General features: G+C 46.5%; 7 protein-coding genes across 7 annotated transcripts; 4 read left to right on the forward strand and 3 right to left on the reverse strand.

The window, feature by feature from the left end:
• Window positions 1–1,536: 1,536 nt before the first annotated feature.
• On the forward strand, window positions 1,537–3,182 carry F5Y00DRAFT_273421 (amidase signature enzyme; the record flags this gene model as incomplete). Its single annotated transcript, XM_048013174.1, has 2 exons — window positions 1,537–1,791; window positions 1,849–3,182. 2 exons carry the CDS (start codon window positions 1,537–1,539, stop codon window positions 3,106–3,108), a joined length of 1,515 nt encoding a protein of 504 aa, XP_047860868.1. The 3' UTR covers window positions 3,109–3,182.
• A 435-nt stretch (window positions 3,183–3,617) lies between these two features.
• Window positions 3,618–5,164, forward strand: F5Y00DRAFT_184358 (LIP-domain-containing protein). The gene is made up of 2 exons (XM_048005057.1): window positions 3,618–3,941; window positions 4,039–5,164. The coding sequence occupies exons 1-2, from the start codon at window positions 3,715–3,717 to the stop codon at window positions 5,087–5,089; spliced, it is 1,278 nt and encodes a 425-aa protein (XP_047860869.1). The 5' UTR covers window positions 3,618–3,714; the 3' UTR covers window positions 5,090–5,164.
• A 258-nt stretch (window positions 5,165–5,422) lies between these two features.
• On the reverse strand, window positions 5,423–6,092 carry F5Y00DRAFT_184367 (uncharacterized protein). Its single transcript, XM_048005058.1, has 2 exons — window positions 6,043–6,092; window positions 5,423–5,980 (listed from the first exon to the last, which is right to left on the reverse strand). The coding sequence occupies exons 1-2, from the start codon at window positions 6,080–6,082 to the stop codon at window positions 5,682–5,684; spliced, it is 339 nt and encodes a 112-aa protein (XP_047860870.1). The 5' UTR covers window positions 6,083–6,092; the 3' UTR covers window positions 5,423–5,681.
• Window positions 6,093–6,803: 711 nt separating this feature from the next.
• On the reverse strand, window positions 6,804–9,301 carry F5Y00DRAFT_184374 (putative GMC oxidoreductase). The gene is made up of 4 exons (XM_048005059.1): window positions 8,629–9,301; window positions 8,508–8,577; window positions 7,066–8,454; window positions 6,804–7,004 (listed from the first exon to the last, which is right to left on the reverse strand). The coding sequence occupies exons 1-4, from the start codon at window positions 8,986–8,988 to the stop codon at window positions 6,958–6,960; spliced, it is 1,866 nt and encodes a 621-aa protein (XP_047860871.1). The 5' UTR covers window positions 8,989–9,301; the 3' UTR covers window positions 6,804–6,957.
• Window positions 9,302–10,363: 1,062 nt separating this feature from the next.
• On the forward strand, window positions 10,364–13,480 carry F5Y00DRAFT_184393 (fungal-specific transcription factor domain-containing protein). The gene is made up of 4 exons (XM_048005061.1): window positions 10,364–10,664; window positions 10,854–10,973; window positions 11,048–11,637; window positions 11,798–13,480. Exons 1-4 carry the CDS (start codon window positions 10,504–10,506, stop codon window positions 13,207–13,209), a joined length of 2,283 nt encoding a protein of 760 aa, XP_047860872.1. The 5' UTR covers window positions 10,364–10,503; the 3' UTR covers window positions 13,210–13,480.
• Window positions 13,481–15,028: 1,548 nt separating this feature from the next.
• On the forward strand, window positions 15,029–17,421 carry F5Y00DRAFT_184437 (MFS general substrate transporter). The gene is made up of 3 exons (XM_048005062.1): window positions 15,029–16,009; window positions 16,066–16,210; window positions 16,278–17,421. The coding sequence occupies exons 1-3, from the start codon at window positions 15,543–15,545 to the stop codon at window positions 17,319–17,321; spliced, it is 1,656 nt and encodes a 551-aa protein (XP_047860873.1). The 5' UTR covers window positions 15,029–15,542; the 3' UTR covers window positions 17,322–17,421.
• Window positions 17,422–18,561: 1,140 nt separating this feature from the next.
• Window positions 18,562–20,540, reverse strand: F5Y00DRAFT_273425 (putative acyl-CoA oxidase; the record flags this gene model as incomplete). Its single annotated transcript, XM_048013175.1, has 4 exons — window positions 18,562–19,183; window positions 19,253–20,236; window positions 20,297–20,356; window positions 20,414–20,540. The coding sequence occupies 4 exons, from the start codon at window positions 20,538–20,540 to the stop codon at window positions 18,666–18,668; spliced, it is 1,689 nt and encodes a 562-aa protein (XP_047860874.1). The 3' UTR covers window positions 18,562–18,665.
• Between the last annotated feature and the right edge of the window lie 1,060 nt (window positions 20,541–21,600).

Here is a 21,600-nt window from a genome sequence, read left to right on the forward strand (position 1 = left end):
AAAAACCAATAGGTCATATGCATTCTATCACGGGGAAGTGGATGCTGCGGCCGCGGAAGAGGCTGCATGACATATTAGGCCCTAGGGTTACTCCGAAAGGTAACACTATAAATCTGGACGCTGCAGACTTTTTCCTTGATCACATCTACCGCATCTATGCGTGTATCTTGCCATTCGAATGTTCTAGGTGTTCAAATATGCAGGCGATAAATTAATTTTCCCAGAAAAACCGACCTTCCAAACATCAGTCTTCACATGACATCGAATAGATATATGCAGTGGATTTGATCAGTAATGCAAATATGAATATCGATTGGACAAGGCCTAATACTGCTGCAGGGTTGTATATAAGCACCTTGCATACCGATAACTGTCAACCTTATCGGACATTTGATAAGCATTGAAAGTAAGTTCTGAATGATCAGTCCAACTATTTCTCTACATTACAACGGTTCACAAAATAAAGACATGGAATCTATATGATGGGGATTGTAACGATTTCTGTGTTAATATTTACCTATGGCACCTAGTAAAGCTGTTATGGTCCTACTTAGATATCATCTCTTGATTATCGAGAAAATAAAGAATGTCTTTGTTGGGACCACACTTACCACACTCACATGACCCCAGTCATGTGACTTGGGTTGGGCCCACACACACAAATGTAAATAGAGATCCCTCCCCACTTTCATAGATCTTCCTTAATCAATCAACCAATCAATAGGTACCATTCAGTTATACTTTCTTTACTATTTCCTCTATTTCGTAATACACACCAAACCTTGCCACTCCAACAGTCTTCTATGCCTATCGCTACTCCGTATCTAGGTACGTGATGTCCCATTGTGGATAGGTATCCCCGAAACTGAGGATGTATCACATAATGGGTTCCCGTTATTACCCAAAGATAAAATATCAATTATTGTCAATCCGAGGCGACGACTCAAAAGAAAAGGGAAGAAAGACTTGATGAACTATTCGAAGTTGAAGCTCAAGGATCCAGCTAATTAGCACCCGAATCCATATTTAGCGGTTTATAAAAGTTACGATAACACTCAACATCTCACTGTAAGTAACCTGTGCTAACTGGTTTCCATATGATAGGTAAGTACCTATCTATGTTATGAGGTAATTGGAGATGGAGAATATTCTTATGTATCCACGCATATACGATCACAGTGTACCCGTGGAGTGTCCCCTCCCCGCCTTTATACGTAGTAACCACAAAGCTATGGTCCAAATTATAATCTTTTCTACAATCAAAAGTAATGACGTTGAAAGTTTTAATGACTACCTTACTGGTAGACACCTAAGTAATAGCTTTGCTTGAATTTACCTTCGATTCCGAAAAAAATTGATTCATGTCCAAGTTTACCTCGCTCGTACTCGTGCGTAATACTGCTTACTTATATTTGGCCGAAGGATATATCTCCAAAAGTGACGGGGAGACACGTTGATAAGACGTCTCAACTTACACAATACAGCTAGAAGAAACTGAATTTATTATCACCTAAAGTCTATATTAAAATCGTAGATATGCTCGAAGTTCGTGAGATCACAATAGAAACAGCGCAAGATGGGTTCAAGAATGGTAAGTTTACCGCCAAGGAGCTCGCCAGCGCGTTTCTTGAGCGTATCGCAAAGCTGGATAAGGCCGGTCCTCGGATTAATTCGACGATGGCCATGTCTGTCACGGCACTGGAAGAGGCGGAAGCTCTCGATTGTTATTTTAAGGAGCATGGAAAGCTAATGGGAAGACTTCACGGAATTCCAGTATTGGTTAAGGACCAAGTACGGACATCCTCGCGAGATTAAGAGATACCGAGCTAATTAGAATGCTTCCTCTAGGCGGATACGAAAGGAATGGTCACCACATATGGTTCTGCTGTTGCGAAGAACAATATCCCCGACGAGGACGCATTTGTGGTCACTAAGTTAAAGGAAGCTGGTGCAGTGATTCTAGGCAAGACTACGCTCGCAGAATGGGCTACGGTTTGGTTTAGTGCGAACGGTGCGACAGATTACGAGTTCACCAAGAACCCATATAAGCTCGATTACGACGTTGGAGCATCATCCGGAGGCTCTGGTGCCGCTGTGGCTGCCAACTTCACTATATTAGCTGTGGGAGAAGATACAGGCGGCTCTATTAGGGTTCCATCATCCTTCTGCAATATCGTTGGTCTTCGTCCGACTCCTGGCCTTATCTCGCGAACAGGCTTTTGCCCCCTGATAAAAGTGCAGGATACACCAGGGCCGATGGCGCGAACTGTTACTGATTGCGCGCTTATGTTAGACTGCATGGTTGGATTCGACCCCAGAGATGAATTTACGGGTTTCGCAGCCACTGCGGCCGCCCTTGGCCTGCCAAAGGGCGGTAGTTACGCAGCGTTCCTTCAAGATGGAGTAGGGAAGATTAAGAATGCGAAGATAGGGATTGTCAGACAAAAGTTTGGCCCAGACTCTGATCCATATTGCAAAGCAGTCAACGGAGTGGTCCTGGCAGCAATCGATAAACTTCGGAGCAGAGGCACAACCTTTCTCGACGTATATATCGAGAACCTGGATCATTACATGACTTACCCGCTGACATACCTCCAGAGGTCACGCAGCGATATCAACAGCTTCTTGGCGACGAAGCCACATCTTCCACAGGACATCGCGGATATTCTTCCAGAAAAGTCGGATACCCCCTATATGAGTACGCTATGCGCCGTAGCGCACGGTCCAGAGGATCCCAGGAGTGATCCGACTTACCTCGATCGAATTCTGTTACGGGACGAATTCAAGCGTAAAGTGGACTGCCTCATTGCATCGCTCGGTCTTGATGCGCTCACTTTGCCAGATGTTAGAGTTCCCCCTCCGCGATTCGAAGATGCTGCGAACGGCAGATTTATGAAGAATGGAGAGGAAGATTTCCCAACCAATACATATCTCGCCAGCGTAACACGTCATCCAGCCATCTCAGTGCCAGCCGGGTTCACAGAAGATGGGCTTCCGGTTGGTATGGAGTTGATCGGTCTAGAATATCAGGAGCAAACCCTGCTCGAATTGGCTTACGGGATAGAAACGATAATAGGAGGGAGGAAAGGCCCACCAGCGCCGTTTTAACCATCATTGTCGGTGAAGGAGACTTGGTAACTATATGTAAGAATACCTAATGGTTTGGCTTATAAAGCTACGGCATACTGTAGGGAAGTTGAAAGGCACTCGTCAGTAATAGACTTAAATTGTTCAACATTCCATAACATGCCATATTATAAGAGGACTTATAGCTCTATAGAGAAGTGTCTAAGACATATAACTGTTAAGTAAATATGAGAAACCTTCACGCGCGCGGAATTGATAGTTGTTACCGGTTTATTGAGCTTGTTAGCTACCTGAAGTACGAGGAAATCAGATATATAAACAGTGAGTGGAAACCCTAAAACCTTTCAACTCATGTGCATCAGTGAAACCTAAATATGAAATAAAGATATATATTATTCACTTATATAAGCCCGAAAGGCGCCATGACTGTGCCTCATCGTGACGCACCGGACCGTTTATATACTTCTCTTCAGATAGGTACTGTTGGGTCCGGAGATTCCCATAACTCCGAACCCCTTACATATGCGTACCCCACCAACAAGATGTGATCAATCATCTAGGTTATAAATGTAACGCTCTCTGTAAATGTTATTCAACTCAGATTAGCAGGGGCTAGTTTATTGCAGTATGGTATTATCATCCCTCACCCCTGGCGGCGGCCCGGACGGGTTGCTTCTTCCGAGCCAGGATCCGTGGTATACGGCCCCGCCCGACTTCGAAGCCTCTACCCCTGGAACTGTGCTCCGGGTTCGAGCTGTCCCGGGTGGGCCGACTGTCTTCAGCAATGCCTCTGCGGCCTTTCATATTCTTTATCGTACCACTGGCTCGCGATACCAACCAACCTGGGCAGTGACGTAAGTAACCCAAGTCTCCCGTTCAGTCTAGGTATTAGTCTTTATCAAAGTACCTACCTAGGTTAGATACCTTCTGACCCATCCAACCATTAATCAGATCCCTGATTATCCCCAAGAAGCCCTTTATCTCACCATCCGGATTCAATGCCCTGCTTTCTCACCAGCACGCGTATAACTCGCCGAGTATCGATTTCGGACCGTCGTACCGTATCTTCCAGCCGCCGCCCGCAAACGCGTTCGGCATTCCCACCAATCATGAAGTTGTTGATACAATGCTAGGCCGCGGTTGGTTTGTTACCATTCCCGACTTCGAAGGACCGCGTGCCGCCTTCGGCGCGACCGTCCAAGCCGGACATGCTACGCTCGACGGCATTCGTGCTGTGCTTTCTTTGTGTGGTAATTCGGAATTTTTGCTCTTGCCTACTAGTGCAGACAGGTTCAAGTATGCAATGTGGGGATATAGCGGTGGTTCGCTCGCTTCCGAGAAAGCCGCTGAGTTGCAAGTCCAATACGCCCCTGAGCTGTCAACCGGTTTCGTGGGTGCCGCCTTAGGTGGTTTGGTGAGAGATGTAGGATCTAGGTTCAGCTTCACTAACAAATTGCCCTTTATGGGGAATTTGGTCTTGATTTTATTAGGTATTATGAACGAATATCCCGAAGTTGATACATATCTACGTAGCCGCCTCAAGACTGACGGTCCACACAACGCCGCTGCCTTTCTTAAGGGCCGCGAGATGGATTCAATGCAGGCTTTCCAAGCATATGCCGGGCAGGATATCTGGGACTTTTTTATTGGTGGTCAGGCCGACTTTGAGGAATCAGAAGCCTTGCGTAGGATCAAAAAGGTTGAGTGGATACTTGGTTTCCATGGTGCCCCGGAGATCCCGCTCTTCGTTTATAAGGCGATCGGGGATGAGTTTACACCTATTTCTGATACGGACGATCACATCGCTCACTACAAGCGGTATAACGTCTCTATTCTATATGAGCGCAACACGGTCGGTGGCCATATTTCTGAGATCGTAAATGGCCAAGACAGAGCGTTGGAGTGGCTGAATGGTGTGTTTAGCGGCTCGCATAACATTACGGACCAAGGAGTCGAGATTCGGGATGTTACTGTGGATATTTATAAATCTCCTACTGTTTAAAGTCACACAGTACTCCCTTGTAGAGAATACGCCATCTAACATCTATTCGGCTACAATGCATTATTATGTATGAACTTTTAGGATATCGAATGAAGACTGGTGTCCCACGTGCCCTTATAGTCATAAGTAATCTTATATGCTCGATTCTAATCTAAGGCAACAGTTACACTTGAGTTGATGTATCTGATGAGAATTTTGTAGCACCGGCGCCTTTTCCTTCTACTCACGTTACTTACCCATGTCCCCTATATGCATTCTTATATGTATATTCCGTACTTATAGGTCGCGATGCTGATAAAGCCGGTTAACTCCGCTTTATTGCTAATATCCCCTGGTGTATGAACGAGCCACAGAGCAAACCCCTCAAGGTTATATAAAACCTAATTGGCTGACACAACGAGTCTTTCTTGAAGAGTATGTCCGGATCCTTGGTCGGTTCTCGAATGAGCGGGGGTTCCTCCGTAGCTAGGTAGTTTGTGCTTCGGAGTTACTGAACACATTTGCTTCGTATAGCGGTCCTATTACGAATACATACTCGAGTCGAAAGTACAGGAGTTATGATACTTGTATTATCCCCCAACAGCCAAGCACCTCAGCGGCGCTGAGCAATGCCGTGTCGTTTGAGAAAGTCAATGCGCTCTTGGCGGTCCGTAAGAGATGCGTACGCAGCGCTGTGTGGCGAATCTCGTGACAGCTTGTAGATGTGAGTAGCGTCACGAACGGCATAGGCGGTGTGATACGTCTGGCGCCATTCGCCGAGACGCTTGGCCTTCTTGTTCTTCTGGATCCAGGTTTCCTCCTCTGGTGGAAAGCTACGAGAGTCGCGACGGTTCTCCTCGCCGTTCTCGGCCCCATCAGTCGGCTCCCCGCACACGATGTTGATCTTCTCCTCTAGTTAGTTAGTCTTCGTTGGGGTAGATAGGAAACGATGTAGAGTAGAAATCTAGACTTACCTTGGCGACCTTCGGCTATGCTTGTATTTTGCGTAGCCATATGTATCTGAACCCAAATGTAAATCATAGACGGAAACCTGGAAAAGCCATATATATGGCTAATAGGAGGCGCCAACCCCCACCGATCTCACTTGCGGCTTGCCTGAAATGGCCGAAGGACGTAACAGTTTGTCTCACCCCCTGATGATTACATTTATTGCATATTTATAAACTTCCTTTTAAGAATAATACCCAGCTATAATATTGCAATTGTATTAGTCAGATCACCTTCAACTATACATGCTGGGGTTCTTATCTCATCCCACATCGAAATAGCATCGTAGTATGACTGCATATGCTCATGTACAGGTATGTAAGAAGTATGACTGCGACCGATACTTAAATAGCACGTGGTATGTAAATGCAGTCATACGGTATGTCCCTTGCAGGAATTACTACCAAAACCCCCCACGTGAGCCACGATTAGAGTGAATATCACAATGATTACGATCAGGAACCACCGAAGAATATTCAAATTCAGTAATCATAGGTAACCAACGATAATCTAGTATTTATAGCATTGGGGTTTGGTACTTTAATAGTTGTTTGAAATACGATCAACAGTAGTACTACTAGTGTCAAATATCAATCCAATACCTAACCCTTTGAATAAGCAATTATGATAACACATTAGGATCTAGATATCCTTAAGTTATTTAAGAATATTATAATGCCATAAATTAACGGCGGTCACTAGCGCATTTACGAAGACGTTTCCCATTCTTAAAGCTTCCTCAATTTCTTTGAACGTGTGAACATTCTAAGTCTAAAATATCTAACAAATATCTATCTAGATATACAGCGAAGTAAATTTGAACACAAATGAAGTTGTAGTAATACAGTTGTCCTAAGTATTAGGTTGTAATGTTGTTGCTATTAGCAGTTGCCTGATATGTCACAAGCGATCTTTTCAGCGAGGGCATCTGGTGACTTGTTAGCGCTGATCCAACTTTTCAACGTTGTTTGCAAATAGTTGTGACTTACAGATGGTTGCCATCGGGTGACCGGGAGGCAGAAGAGGGAAAGCGGATGCATCGACAACTCGCAAGTTTTGAACACCGATAACCTTTGCCGTATTATCTACGACCGACATCTCGTTGTCCTCGGGACCCATGGCGCAAGTACACGCGCCGTGATAGATAGTGTTATAACTCTTCTTAATAACTTCTAGGATCTGGCTGTCTGTCTTGACGTCGAGACCAGGGTAAACCTCGTCGGCGATAGAAAAGTTGGACATGGCGTCTGTGTTCCAGAATTCACGGGCGCGCTTGAATCCTGCGATTACTACCTCCTGATCTGCGCGGTTGACAAGGAAGTTCGGGTTGATTTCCGGCTGGACGCTAGTATCAGGCGAAGTGATCTTAACGGTACCTCGGGACTGCGGCGTGATGAGCACGACGACCATTGAAGCATAGTTGCGGCCATCGGTGGGGGAACCGTGTCGCGAGTCTTCTTGGTCGCCAATATAAGCACCAAGGGAAACATATTCGAGCTCAGGCCAGTCTTCAGGGTAGCTGTTCAATACGCCCAGGGTGCTGTTAGAAATTCCGGAGCGGAGAGGCTCGGGGACCTTTTCCCATCCGAAAGTGTCGGTCGTGGGGTTAGAGTACATGCCGCCTCCGCGTTCGTTGAACTCGGCGGCGGCGGCAGCAGCGAAAGCCGGGTTGGATAGACTGGAAATTGTGGGAGCATTAACCGCGTGAGTAACGCCAAAGTAGAGGTGGTCTTGCATGTTCTCGCCAACGCCCGGTCGGTTAGCTACAACTGGAATGCCTAGCTCTTTAAGGAGATCTTCGGGGCCAACTCCGGAAGCTTGCAGTAGTTGAGGCGAACCGAACACACCGGCCGAAAGGATGACTTCTTTCCTGGCGGATATAGTATATTCGAAACCTTCTGTGTCAACTAGTACGCCTGTCGCCTTAGTTCCGTCGAAAACAATCTTCTTTGCCATTGCTGACTGATATACTGTGTATTCGGGATAATTAAGTGCCTTCTGAAGGAAAGATGTTTCTGATGAGTCTCTGACTCCGGTTTGTGGGTTGATGGTGAACATGCTGTATGATTGGCCGAGGAGAGAACCGCTTTGGAAACCGGGAATCACGGAGAGACCGATCTGCTCGAGACCCTTTTGGGCCCAAGTTCCAAAGGCTTGCGCATAGTTGGCGAAGGTCACAGAAAGTGGTCCGTCGCTAGTGCTGAAAGCGTTTATATCATACTCAGGTGTCGAGTTGGAAGACCTCAGTTCCATGTTCGGGCCGGTGAAGTTAACGCTCTTCTGGAAGTACGGCGAGAAATTGTCCCACTGGTAACTATCATCTCCCACTTGATCGGCCCACATGCTATAGGATGACTTGGTTCCTCTCTGGTACACCACTGTTTAAGATTGAGTTAGTGACCATCCATTGGACGCTTATTGAGATACGTACTATAGTTTCTAGATGAGCAACCACCGAGTCCTTTGCCACGCGCATAATGGATCGAATCATTATTTGCACCCTATGGCTTGTTAGCATGAGGAAATATCGAAGAGGGATCATTGAAACTTACAGCTTGAGGAGCTGTCATGTAGCCCCAGTCGATCAAAGGCTGCCAGTCATGATCACCCTTTCCAGCAAAAGCACCAGCTTGAGCTGGTACTTGACTGAGGTTGCTATTGTCGATCTCAAAAAATGACCCAGCTTCGATAACTGCAACCGTACCGGCCTTCTGTTCGACGAGGCGCGTGGCAAGAGCTAAACCGGCGTTTCCACCCCCGACGACAACATAGTCATAGGTAGCGTCGTCGCCTGGCATACCGAAAGAAGAACCTAATAGACGGCGAGCTTGAATATGATTATCCAAAGGTGTGGTCTGCGCAATAGCAGCCAAAGCCACGACGGCACATGCCGTCTTTGCTACCCAAGCCATCGCGGTTTGGTAGGTATACAAAACTAACAGATGACTAGGCACCTAAGACGAGAAGTCGAGCAGTCGAAGCTGGGGAATCAATGATTGGCGAAGGGCTTGCTGGCGAGACTGGCTTCTAAAATTTTTGCGATGGGATCGACATCATCGGCTTGTTTTATATGTTTTGGCAGCCTGCCCAGACTGGAGCCAAAATCACCATAGCCATACTCGATACTCCATACTTGGTAGGCTATGGCCAGGCGCCCGTATTCGCTCGCACGACGGTGATCGAGATTACCAAGAAGCCATAACTTCCCCTGGATCCTTCACTCGGAAGGATTCAGCTTTGGTGAGCTCTAGTCGACGAGATCATGGCTATATCGTTTGATTTCAAGCGTTGATGTTGAATAAAGTCCAAAAGGAGGTTCCGAAACGGCGTCCTCTTGGAAAGTTATCTCGCTTACCATCGTAACTGATGTCAGCTAGTTGACCCTGATACTTACTGTGCTATTCAAGGATTATGGCAGATCCGTTCCATGGACCATGGGTAATTGTAGATGATCGATAGATGTACATACAGCTTGCATTTCCGAGCTATCTAGGAACGACGTCAGGGCCATGCGAAGGATCTTAGGCGCGTGGGGGGGTGTGTGGGTATGGGTATGGGTATGGGTATGTGTGGTGTGTGATGAAAATGATAAAGAACCCGTAAGCAAGCTGAAAATGCCGTGCAACCAACAGCCTGGGTCTTACTTACCGGTAGGGCATAGGGCATATCTGCAGTGAGGAGCTGATGATGCGGTTTTATGCATTATGTTATTATCTTTATAAATACCTACCTACATACCTACCTGGCTACCTTCATATATATTGAGCACTCTATATATTTAGTTAACATTGCTGCTCACTTAGCTTTTAATCCTCAATTAAATAATTATGAAAGTTGCTTCTTTTAGGTGTCAAGTCAATTTTACGTTGTTGCGATTAAAAGAAAACATTAAAATACGGATTGGTATTTAACTAGATTATTAATCAAACCAAAAATTCACAATAACAAGGCGGAATTGTTTGGTCTTCCTCTTTTCTTTTTTTTCAACGCCGCCTACATGCATAAATAAGCACGGAAGGGATTTCGTTTATCTTACATGTACTAATATGTACCAACTTAGTAAACCGAATACCGTGGTGACCGGTCGCCACAGCCTCCGGTTCACAGTTTTTGCAAATACCGTGACTCGCTCCTCATTTGGGTACATGACATGTTCTTCCACCAAACCTCACTTTACACCTTCGGAGTATCCAATTCGGAGTCCCCACTTTGTCTATTTTCCCATAGCGGTTGATTCCCTTTACAATTCTTTACATAGTACCTAACCTATAATCAAATTGTAGCTCTATATTGGCAATTTCTGTCAGCTGACTGAATACTGGTACCTGAGTTGGTCCAGGGGAAAAAAAAATAAAAAATAAAAATACCGATTGGATCGATAACATAGTATCACAGAAACCAGCAACAGAGAGTCGACGCTACGCTTAATGTTTACCACATTCGTGGGAACGCCTCAGTCACTAACTGGGAGTAATAAGAGTGGGCATACGGGAGGAACCTTAGTGTCACCCTCGTCCGAACCGGCCGGGACCTCGGTTCGTGCTCCACCAAGGCCAAAGCGGCCACAAGTCGCTCGGGCTTGCGACTGGTAAGTACCTAATATTTTATTTTATTTTGTTGTTGTTGTTGTCTTTTCTTCTTATGTGCCGCATCTGAAGCTACACCAATATAGGTAGCTACCTACCTCCTAGGAGGTAGTTATCTTATCCAAGTTTAAAGAGCTTAAAGAGTTTAAAGAGTTCAAAGAGTTCAAAGTCTCCTAATGGATATCCAACAGGTGTCGAGTACACCGAGTCAAGTGCGACAACAACCTCCCATGCAAGAATTGCCGAAGCAGAGGATGGCAATGTAGCAACAAAGCCTCAAACGAGGCCCGTACTTTAGCACACGCGTACCGGTAAGTCTGCCTGGCTGTGCCACCTTATGTGAACCCCGAGAATGCTTAGATGATGAGATGCTGAGATTTAATAGTGAGATTGACCGACTGAAGCAACAAGTCACTGAGTTAGAAGAACAGCTCAAGGAGGAAAATAATGCAGCCAATAATGCCAGTCGCTCATCCTCAACTAAAGCATCGTCGCCTGTGGATCTTAACTACATGTGGGAATCCACAAGCACGAAGAAATCTTGGGATGGCATCGAGACTAGCACAGCCCACTCGCGTCAGAAAACGTGGTACGGGCCGTCGTCGCTCTTCTACTTTATCAGCCGCATGAACAGCTACCTTACAGCCGTATTTCAGCAGCTACATCTGGATGAACAGATCCAACTCAATTCGGTCGCTAAATCATTCCCGACTCCCAATTGCAGCAATCCATCGGACGACCAAGAGCTATCATCTCAGGAACCTAACAAGGGAACCTCTTCTGGCGAATTTCTTACACCAACCCAAGAGGAGTATTTCCTGGACCTATTTTGGCAATCTTTTCACAGCTCCCTGCTCGTCCTCAATGAGCTCGATTTCAAAAAACACTACAAGTCATTATGGGTGACCCCCGGTAAACCCCGGAAACCTTCAGCCCTAGTGGATATTGTCATCGCTTTGTGTATGCAATATGGCAGTAAGTGCTTTTCACTACATAGGTACTCCTTAATCACATCCCCCTGTCATATTGGGCGTAGGTACGAATCCTACCCAAGAATCTCATCGCCCTAACCCGTCGTCCTATTTATGCTAGATATACATACCCAGGAATAGCTGCTTACCTTAAAACTCCATAGTGGCCGGGATACCACGCGGCGCAAGGGTCTCATCTGACGTGGACGCCGATGACCCGACTATCGCCGGACGTTGGTATTATCGGAGATGTCAGAGCCTTTTGACAAGCGAGTTGGAAAGTCCGACAATAAGCACGCTACAATGTCAGCTTCTCTCTGTCGTCTATCTATGCTGCGCCTCATTCCAGAACATGGCGCACAGCACCCTTGCTCTCGCTGTTCGTACTGCGCAGATGCTTGGACTGCATTTTGAGCCGCCTGAGACCCTGCCACTTGCTGAAAGAGAAATGCGCAAGCGTCTCTATTGGTCGCTTTACATGGCTGAGAGTAAGACTGGCATGAAACTAGGCCGGCCTTTCTCGCTAAGTTTATCTACGACCCTGTGTAGCCTGCCTAGCGACGACCATAACGTTGCAATGCTAGCGGGATCCGACTTTGCACCGCTTGGAGAGAACGTCACGTGGCTCAGTTACAATTTATACAACACGAAGCTGATCCTAGCCGCGCGTGCCGTCCATACGGCACTGTACGATAAGTATTCGGAGATCTACACTGGTGAGAAAGGTACTATCATCTACGACGACCTAGAAGCTCTGGAACGATATGCCGATTATCTCGCAACGATAATGAAAACCTTGGATACATGGACCGTTGCTGTTCCCGATGCGCTTAAGACAAAACGTGTCGGGGCTGGCGTCGCTTTTTCGACAGACCAATCCCCTTTGATCGTTGAACGGTTCGCTCCTCTCTGGCTACAGCGACAGCGCCTACTCCTAGAGTTATTATATCACCACCTATCTATGAACCTCTATCGGCCGTTCATAGCATTCCCATCAACATCCCCAACCCCATCCTCTTCACCGCCGCCCCCAACACCGGTAACCCAGTCACATGCTAACTCGGCCGTCAACCATGGTATGGCAATAACGCATATTATGCATCAGATACTGTCCGAGACTGATATCCTATGTGGCTGGCTCGAAGCCTTCCAATGGCAATGGAATGCCGCCGTTACAATGGCTGGATATCTCCTTGCGCATCCTAATTCTGACATTGCGGGCATTGTGCGCCAGGCTGTGGAGCGGGCCGTGGCCGTGTTTGAGATATTCGGGCGCAGTTTCGCGGCTGCTAACAGTGCGGCGGCTGTGATGCGGGATCTCACAACTAAGGCTGACTTCCTCGCTTCCAGAACGGCTGACGGCCAGATGCAGGTACCAGACCACGTGGTGGGAGCAGGGCTCATAGAGAGCAGCGGTCCAATGATGATGCATACGAACGAAGACCACGTGGCGATGCAGAACGTAATGGCTATGGACACGGCATTTTCTATAGACTCGTCCACTGGCTTGGAGATGTTTTGGTCTGCCATGGGCAATGTGCCGGATGAGTGGGGGTACAATTTCGGGGCTGCTTGAACCCCTTCAGGGAAAATGAAGAGAATGTCATACGCAGGTGTTGTTTGGGGTCCGTATTTCTTTTTGATATACGCAAGTACGTACTAGAACATGAGAATTGTGCCTAGAGTATATAAGTTCCATATAAGTTCCGTATAATAACGAATTATTCATTTCATGAGAAACACAAGCCTCACGAAATACTCGCCCTTTAGAACATTTTCTGATTGGCTTTTTTCTTTTTTTCTTCTTCTCTATCTTCTCCTATCACATTTTCATCAGTAGATTTGCGGTTACGATAGTCACGCGTGGCTAAATGAGTGCTTAGCAAAGCTCTCGTGTGATATATTTCGAGACTTAACTCTAATGGCGCCATTATGGATGGTTAACTTCGCACCACGAGCAATTTAGGTGTTTCTTCATGATTGAAAACTCGTTTAGCGTGCTGGGAGAGATCTCATTAGCGATGTTTAGTGAATAAAGCCGCAATGACAGTGTCGATATACGCAATCATACGCCGCAAGAGGAATTGTCCGGGGGGATCCTTGTCGCCATAGCCGCTGCTAATTTAGTGGTCCCATATTCTGCCGCAGCTCGCATGCATCGGTAGTCTCAAGCCAAGCTGTCAAAATCGGTATTCTTGTGGATACTGGAGTTTTGTACATATGGCTCTCCATCGGAATCGCATTCGGATAGAGTCCCAGACGATCAATGCTGCGGAGGCCATACACCGCCATCGTCTCTCCTCCGTATTTCGCATCCTCATCCGTATTTCGCATCAAGTTTGAATATCAACATTCTCTTATACGCATACACGTGATCAGCAGCGTACTGAGCCACGTCCATGTTCACGGGTATGCGGGCCGCCGCTTCGTCCCGTAGCGCAGGATGTTCCGTAATATGATGTGATATACCTAAGGTATTTCGTATTTGGCTTCTGGAGATGGAGGGACAGCTATGATAGGAGCTGGACTTGCGTAGTAAAGTACACAAAAGGTGTACGATCCTTTGATACGCCCGCGTGGTACAATATCATGGACGGGGGATCACCCCTCATCTTTGTCGTCGCCGTCCAGGTAAGCTGATTCAGGAACTGTTTCCCCTGTCGCATACATAGGCCTGCTCGATGATCCAGGGGGCTTCCCTGCGCCTTTGCCTAGGACCGCCTAGTTGAAGGATTCCGGGAGAGATATAGTTAGTTATCTCTCAAGATTTAAACTGGGATCTTATGTTAGCGCTTACGCGGCCCCATACGGAATAGCATATCGGAAGAAAATGTTTAAACGCTTCTCCATTAAGATCCGATCAATTTAGGATCAGCCGTAGAAGATAAGCTACTTACAGGATCAGATCTAAAAGACCAAGTAGCGGCGGGTAGCCGGGCTTGGCTTAGTGGAGTCACTCCGGATCCCTACCTAGGCAATTTGGGATTCTCGGCCTTAGGACACATACATAGGTACACTACATGTCGCGAGATAGCATGTGTATGGTGTAGGTGGTTTGAATTCAAGAGTAGGGGAGGTAGGCGGATGTTTTTATCTATGTCTACAAGGAGGAAATAGGCAGGTAATATTTTGAAAAAAAAAACAAAATGAGTTGGCGGAGCTGAGCTACTCCGAACCGTATGCACGAATAGCAGGAGAATACTTCACGGAAACGAGCGATCTGCAGCTATGCGAGCTGAGAAGTGAGGTCGAAGTAACGCTAAGGGTATGATTAATACGTATTGATGCAAGGCTATAAGCTTAACACCGAAACGCCTATGGAGTTTATAATGATATCATAGGAAGGATCTGGAGCTTCTGAGAATTTTCTGACGTTTTCATTCAAGGAGTCAGAGCTGAGAAACATTAGGCATAGATGTGATATATTTCCAAAAGGAGATATGGCATATTTACCGCTTCAAGTTTCCTGAGTCAGCATCCGAAAGGAGAACTCCGACCACGCCTTTTTTCATCGGGCCAATCAGAAGCCTTCTCTGTCTCCTTTTGGTAATGGATTCATGGCATAAGCAACCATGACCAGATGACAGCCTTAGGCAAAGTCCATTCAGGGACGCAATACGGACAGTTCAACGACGCGCCAAGGCAATAACTGATGGTTATACAACACGGAATCTCAATTGCAGCATAATAATAGAAAAGACTTTGAATTAAACTCCTTAAGCCCGAAATAGACGGATCAAGTTCAGGGTGACAATCATGATATCAAAATGTTCTGAGTTGAGAATAAAAGACCTTTCAGCACCGGACCCTGAATTGTATTTCCTCTCGTTCCACCACCGCGTCCAACACTAGTTCCATCCGGCAAGCCTTATATACTCAGCCCCTTTTCGGTGCCTTACTATCGCACCAATGGCGGACTACAGCCAAGACATCGAGAAGCGCAGCAGTGCCGAGATCGATACTAAGGAAAAGGAACAGCCTTCGTCCAGCTCGAGCGACAGCGAAGGCAGCGGGGAGGTACAGGAACGCACTATTCGAGGTATACGATGGCTTCTCATCTGCATCGCCATCTTTTCGGCAAATATCCTCTACGGCCTTGACTCCACCATCGTTGCCGATATCCAGGGTGCGGTCTCGGAGACTTACAGCAATGTTGCGCAGCTGGGATGGCTCGGCGTGGGGTTTACGCTCGGTTCCGCCGTGATGATCTTGCCGCTCGGAAAAGCCTACGGTCTTTTCGATAATAAGTGGATTTTCATCGGCTGCCTGACCAATTTTGCCGCGGCTAGTGCCCTCTGTGGAGGTGCGCCGAATATGAATGCCATGATCGTAGGCCGTGTCTGGGCCGGTGCTGGCGGAGCGGGCATGTACCTTGGGTAAGGACATACTCATCAACAAGTCGAATCAAGTCAATTTACTAATGATTACATAGAACATTGAACATCTGTACTGCTTTGAGCTCACCAAAGGAACACGGTTTCTATGTAGGGCTCATCGGCTTCGTCTACGGCGTTGGGTGTATTCTTGGGCCTATTGTTGGCGGTCTTCTAGCTGACAGCCCTGCCACTTGGAGATGGGTAAGCATTACCTAAGTTAAATGATAATTATCAGTTAAGCCTACCTACGTTGCTAATACATCTCCAGGCATTCTATCTTAACCTATGCATCTTTGCCGTCATGGCTCCGATCTACCTCTTTCTGCTCCCATCCATCCCACGCAAGCCAGAGACAGCTCTATCCGACAAAGTGAAGACTCTGGATTGGTTGGGGATTATCCTCAACGCTGGCATGTATTGCTGCTTCACAGTTGCTTTTACCTTCGGTGGTGCCATATGGGAATGGAGTGATGGTCGTATTATCGCCTTGTTCGTCGTTTTTGGTGTCTGCGGTATTGCTTTCGGCGTATCCCAAGCCCGCGCCATCTTCACGAACAAGACCGACCGACTATTCCCCTGTGATTTCTTACGGAATCCCCAGTTGGTTCTTCTCTTCATCATCATGGCTTGTGGCGGAGCTGCTGTATTCGTTGCCGTTTACTACATTCCGCTGTACTACTTGTTTGTCTATGGGCTTACCGGTACTGGGGCTGCTGTGAGACTGCTCCCGTACGTTTGCTGCTATGTGTTTTCAATCCTGCTCTGCGGTGCGCTCATGAGAAAAGTTGGGCATCATATGGTATGGTTTACTGTCAGCGGTCTCCTTATGACTGCTGGTGGAGCAACAATGTTTACAGTAACTGTCAACACGTCAAACGCGAACATCGCCGGTTATACGGTTCTCGTCGGCTTGGGTATGACGACAAGTCAAGCTGTCTATGCCGTAGGCAATGTTTTAGTGGAGCCAAGTAGGGCATCCGACGTCATTCAGTTCCTCAATATCTCTCAAGGTGCCAGTGGTCTTATTGGATTGGCGATAGCCAGTGCGATATTCCAGACTAAAGCATATGATGGGATCCAACAGGTGCTGGGACCGGGCTACACGAAGAGCGAGATCCAAGCTGCTATTGCTGGAGCCAAGAGCGAAGTCTTGACAAATGCTGCTCCTGAAATCCGAGCTCAATGTATCGATGTCATTGTGTCTGTCATCGGTGACGTATGGGCAATGATCATCGCGGCTGGTGCGCTTTACACAATATGTTCGCTTTTCTTGACACGTGGGCGGCATATTACTCCCAAGACTGTATCATAAATTTGAGGACATCTTGACTACCTGTTACGGTTGCTTGACGTCTATATATAAAAGATTTTCGGCTTAGAATTAGTGTTGCATTGGCTTCAAAACATAATAGGATATCCACTTGAGTCGGAAAATTGAACTATAGAGAAATAATCCAAGATATATGTTGTCGGGAATGCGTACTTGAACCTTGCTTTTAATATCCTTTTGGTTATAAAATGGTGCCGACCCCCTTTTCTCCCCCTTTCCCCCGTACTCGCTTGCGCGGGCGGGCACCAAACGCTGGCGTAGTGGTTGGGGTAGGTGTTGAAAAGGAAAAAAAAAAAAAAAAAAAAAAAAAGGCGTGTTGAAGTGGCCGTCTGAGGAATCGAACCCCAGGCCCTAACGATGTTTCATAAGGATATTGCATAGGTATGCAGTAGAGTAGTTCTTAGGTATGGCGGAGGTTTATGAATAATTCGCTAGGCCGTTCCAACACGGCCATTTACCATTTGTTAAAACCCCTACTTTTCTTTAGACTTATAAGTTTAACTTCTGTCTAGGAAAATACCGGTTATTATTTGGACTTATAAGTTTATCTTCTGTGTGGCAAAATACCGGGTGTGGAGGATGGCTTGGTAGTTTAGGATTCTACTAGTGTTTGACCAGAGAGGTAAATATCCATTGTTTCTGCACCCAGCAATGGTAAATTTCACCCACATAACCTATTGGATGTTGCAAGGTGATATTCCACAGCTGTTTCTTTACTCAATTATTCATCTATTTCGTCGTATACGCAAGCCAATAGGGGCTGACCAAGTCTGGGCAATATGCTAATTAATGACGAATGTGATTCAAAACAAGACATTATCACTAAGGTAATTCAATGATTTAATATGACAGAAATATAAAGTAGTTAAATTATGACTAAAATGTGAGTATAAGATAAAATATCATCTTGAGATAGATAATGAGCACTTATATTACTACCTACCTAGGTACTTAACAAGGGATTGTCTTGACTACCAACACCGTACTTAATCTGGATGGGTAATACACGGATTCGCTCATGGGGAACACCTATCCTGGCCTGCTGATATCCATTTTTTTTTCTTTTATCTATACTTTCTAATCGAAATATTCATAGCCTTGCTTCGAAATGTGCAACCGGTGCCAACTGAGGCATTGATGTATTTTATACCTAGCGACTAGATACACAATCATCAGCCCTTAGTAATAAATTACCATTAATAATAAGAGAGCAGCTAAATATGTTCAATGAAATATAGTAGTCTATATCACTAAGCGTGGAATGAATCTAAGACGGATGAATATCGTAAATATTGAAGAATTTTAAGACCGTCTTAGTAAAACTACCTAGAGACTTGCCTTTTCTAGATCCCTTGCGGCATGTTGAAAAGCTGGCAGAATTCGAAGAAATTCATCCCACTTCTTTTCTTCCAAAATAGGGGCTGTAGTCCACGGCTGCGCCTTGGTCTCCTGCAAGAGGGTCACGAGTTGGGGCAACAGAGCTTCGGCAGCCCTGGCATCTTCGGAAAGAAGAACTTTTCTACTAACTTCTTCGTACTCGCAGTACCAACTCAAGTCGGACATGACGCATATGGACTCAAAGAGAGCTAGCACTTCTGGTGTACATTTTCCTCCCGTAAACGCCGCTTCATAGGCCATTCTATGACCTGTAGCCTCGACGAGGGCGCGGGAGCGGGGTAATATGTAGGTGTTGTAAGCGTCGTCGCGATGTCCATTGACAACTAACGAGGTCATCATCTCCTGGGCCTCTCGCCAGACCCCAGCTTCATGCTTCGCGAGACGGCAGTCTTTCATCTTTGACTCTGGGAGCTTGTAACGACCAAGTAGCACCTCAGACACGAGGCCTTGTCAAGGCAGAACAGAAGTATGTTAGCAGCCAATTCCCAAAGGAGTCATATATAGGGTACACTTACGTATGCACAGGACGGTATAATCACCCTCGGCGATAGAATTTCCCCGCAGGGATTGCGCCGATTCAATGATGCGATTATACGCGAACAACCCTTGCCATCCACAGCGATCCGCAAGTTCAGTGAGCGTGGTTTGGGTTCCTAGCGTGACGGTGGCCTTGAAACAAGAAGCTACAGCGTGGCGGACTTGCAGGGCGAGAGAATCATCACAAAAGGTCTTGATGGCATCGTCTGCGAAAGCATCGAACGCGGAGGCTTGAACAAGCGCCGCCAAGACTGGCCTGTACTGTGTTGCGAAGCTGATTATAGGCACTGTCACACTGCCGACGTTAGAGCCCACATGCCGACGAATACTATAGGTACCGGCGATGAAGGCGCTTTGGCGAAGAGCAGGAATGTTTAGCAGAGAAAGAGACAGGGTCCCGACGGAGACTCTCCAGATTTGCGTAAGGAAATCAATGCGCGGCTTAGATGCCAGCTCCGCTGGTCCGAGCAGCGAGCCCGGAGGCAACTGGACATGGTTGAATGTCGTGATTGAATGATCCAGCGCTCGTGCACCGTTGCGAACTGGAAGGGGACGGGAGATAACCCCGGGACACATCTGGGTTGCGTCACAGAGTTTGACAATGAACGGCTTGACGCCGCAATCGACATCATTGGAGAGGAGCCTCGCAAATACCACCCCAACCCGAGGCACACCAGCCCATGGTGTAGTCGGTGGCATAGCCTTAGCGGCAGCCTTATTAGGGGTGTGAAGCTCGAATGAGCCATCTGGTTTCAATGTTGCCGTCGTCTCTAGATTACGCGCGTCAAGGCCGTGGCCGATCTCCGTGAGAAGATACTCGCCGCACACATTAAAGCTCAGCAGATCTTGGAGTAAAGGTTGGAGATCTTTTCGACCATGGGCAAACTTGGCAATGGTTCCTATACAGAGGTTCCAGTGTATAGCGAGCGTGGTTGTTACCGAATAGTCCTTAGTTGTAACAACTGCACGATGGTTAGGTAAATCTATATATGTCGATACTTCTCTTTATCGTACTGACTCACAGTGACGGTGGAACTCCCAGAACCTAGGCCTCAAGTTCAGAATGTCATCTACTGTCATACCTATATACAAGCGGGTGATTAGCTTATTACAAACCTTGAAACTCGATTGATACATACCACTGTGTCGGCATATCGTGCGTGCTCGTTCATATGATAACTTAATTTGTCTGGGATCTGGAAAGGTCACATGGTCCCGTGTTATATCCCAGATGCTCTGCTCGAGCAACTGTTCGTATTCCGCCATGTTGATTCATCAGTTGATAACAAATTCTCGATAGCAATATGTGCCTTTAATAATGGGTTTAGATCGCCATTCTGACATTAAAGATATCATTATCGTTATTCCTAGAGGTTGACAATGGGGCTCATATACATTATATTATAATAGGTGCTGGTAATTCCCTTGCGAGACTCCGCTGTAAACTGGGATGTAGATAAGCCCTCTGGTATAGGGATGACGCCAGCAGCATTTTTAAATACATATTCTAGCGGTAAGCCCTTGCTTGTCCTCGTATAGTGAAGCCACTTCTTTTTATTTTCGGTCTCGTCTAGAATCAACGCCTTTGAAGCTATTCAGTGCCTTAAGTATTGGCTAAAAAACAACGTTGATAGGGTTCAGAGGCTATCGGAGACCGAAGGCGGCGAGAGGCCTTTGTTACCGAGGTATGTAACTAGTATAAATAAAGGGATTCAGGGGTTTATTTATAACTCTATTAAACTGGATGACTAAGTCAAGTGAAGGTATAAAAATCGCCAAATAGGCCGTCTTTCTATAGGTACGATGCTATCCTACAAACGATGATCCTTACTTGAATATACATATCAAATTGGGTTAAATAAGGGTTCGATGATAAACGGGTTTGCGAGGGAGATATTACTACCATACAGCAAATCCATATCTATCTAAACACGGAAACAATTGAAGCATCTCTCATTTGTAACCTCTTACTCATAAATTAAAAAATTCTATCATGGGAATGATTCAGCAGGGCCTGGCGTGCGTTGCATTCGGGGGCGTCATCTACTAATCAACTCGGGGGTGGAGACGAGAATGCAGGCAGGTGTGTGGAACACCTCGTACGCCGGCTGTATGACATACGAAGACCGGGTGAGCTGCTTACTGAGCTCCTTCTAGAGAGGTAGTGCAGGCGACTCCGCTAATCTAATAAGCCGCACGGCTAGGGTTGGCCGGCGAAGTATACCTAAGATAGGATGCGGTGCACGTTCTGGCGCGCTTGTATCCAGGGTCAGGCCCCGTAGGATGGCGCACGCCATCTTGAAGTTGTCCCGTAGCGAGGAATAGC

This window comes from Daldinia vernicosa (assembly GCF_022497035.1).
Source record: "Daldinia vernicosa strain CBS 139.73 unplaced genomic scaffold F5Y00scaffold_64, whole genome shotgun sequence".
NCBI lineage: Eukaryota > Fungi > Ascomycota > Sordariomycetes > Xylariales > Hypoxylaceae > Daldinia > Daldinia vernicosa.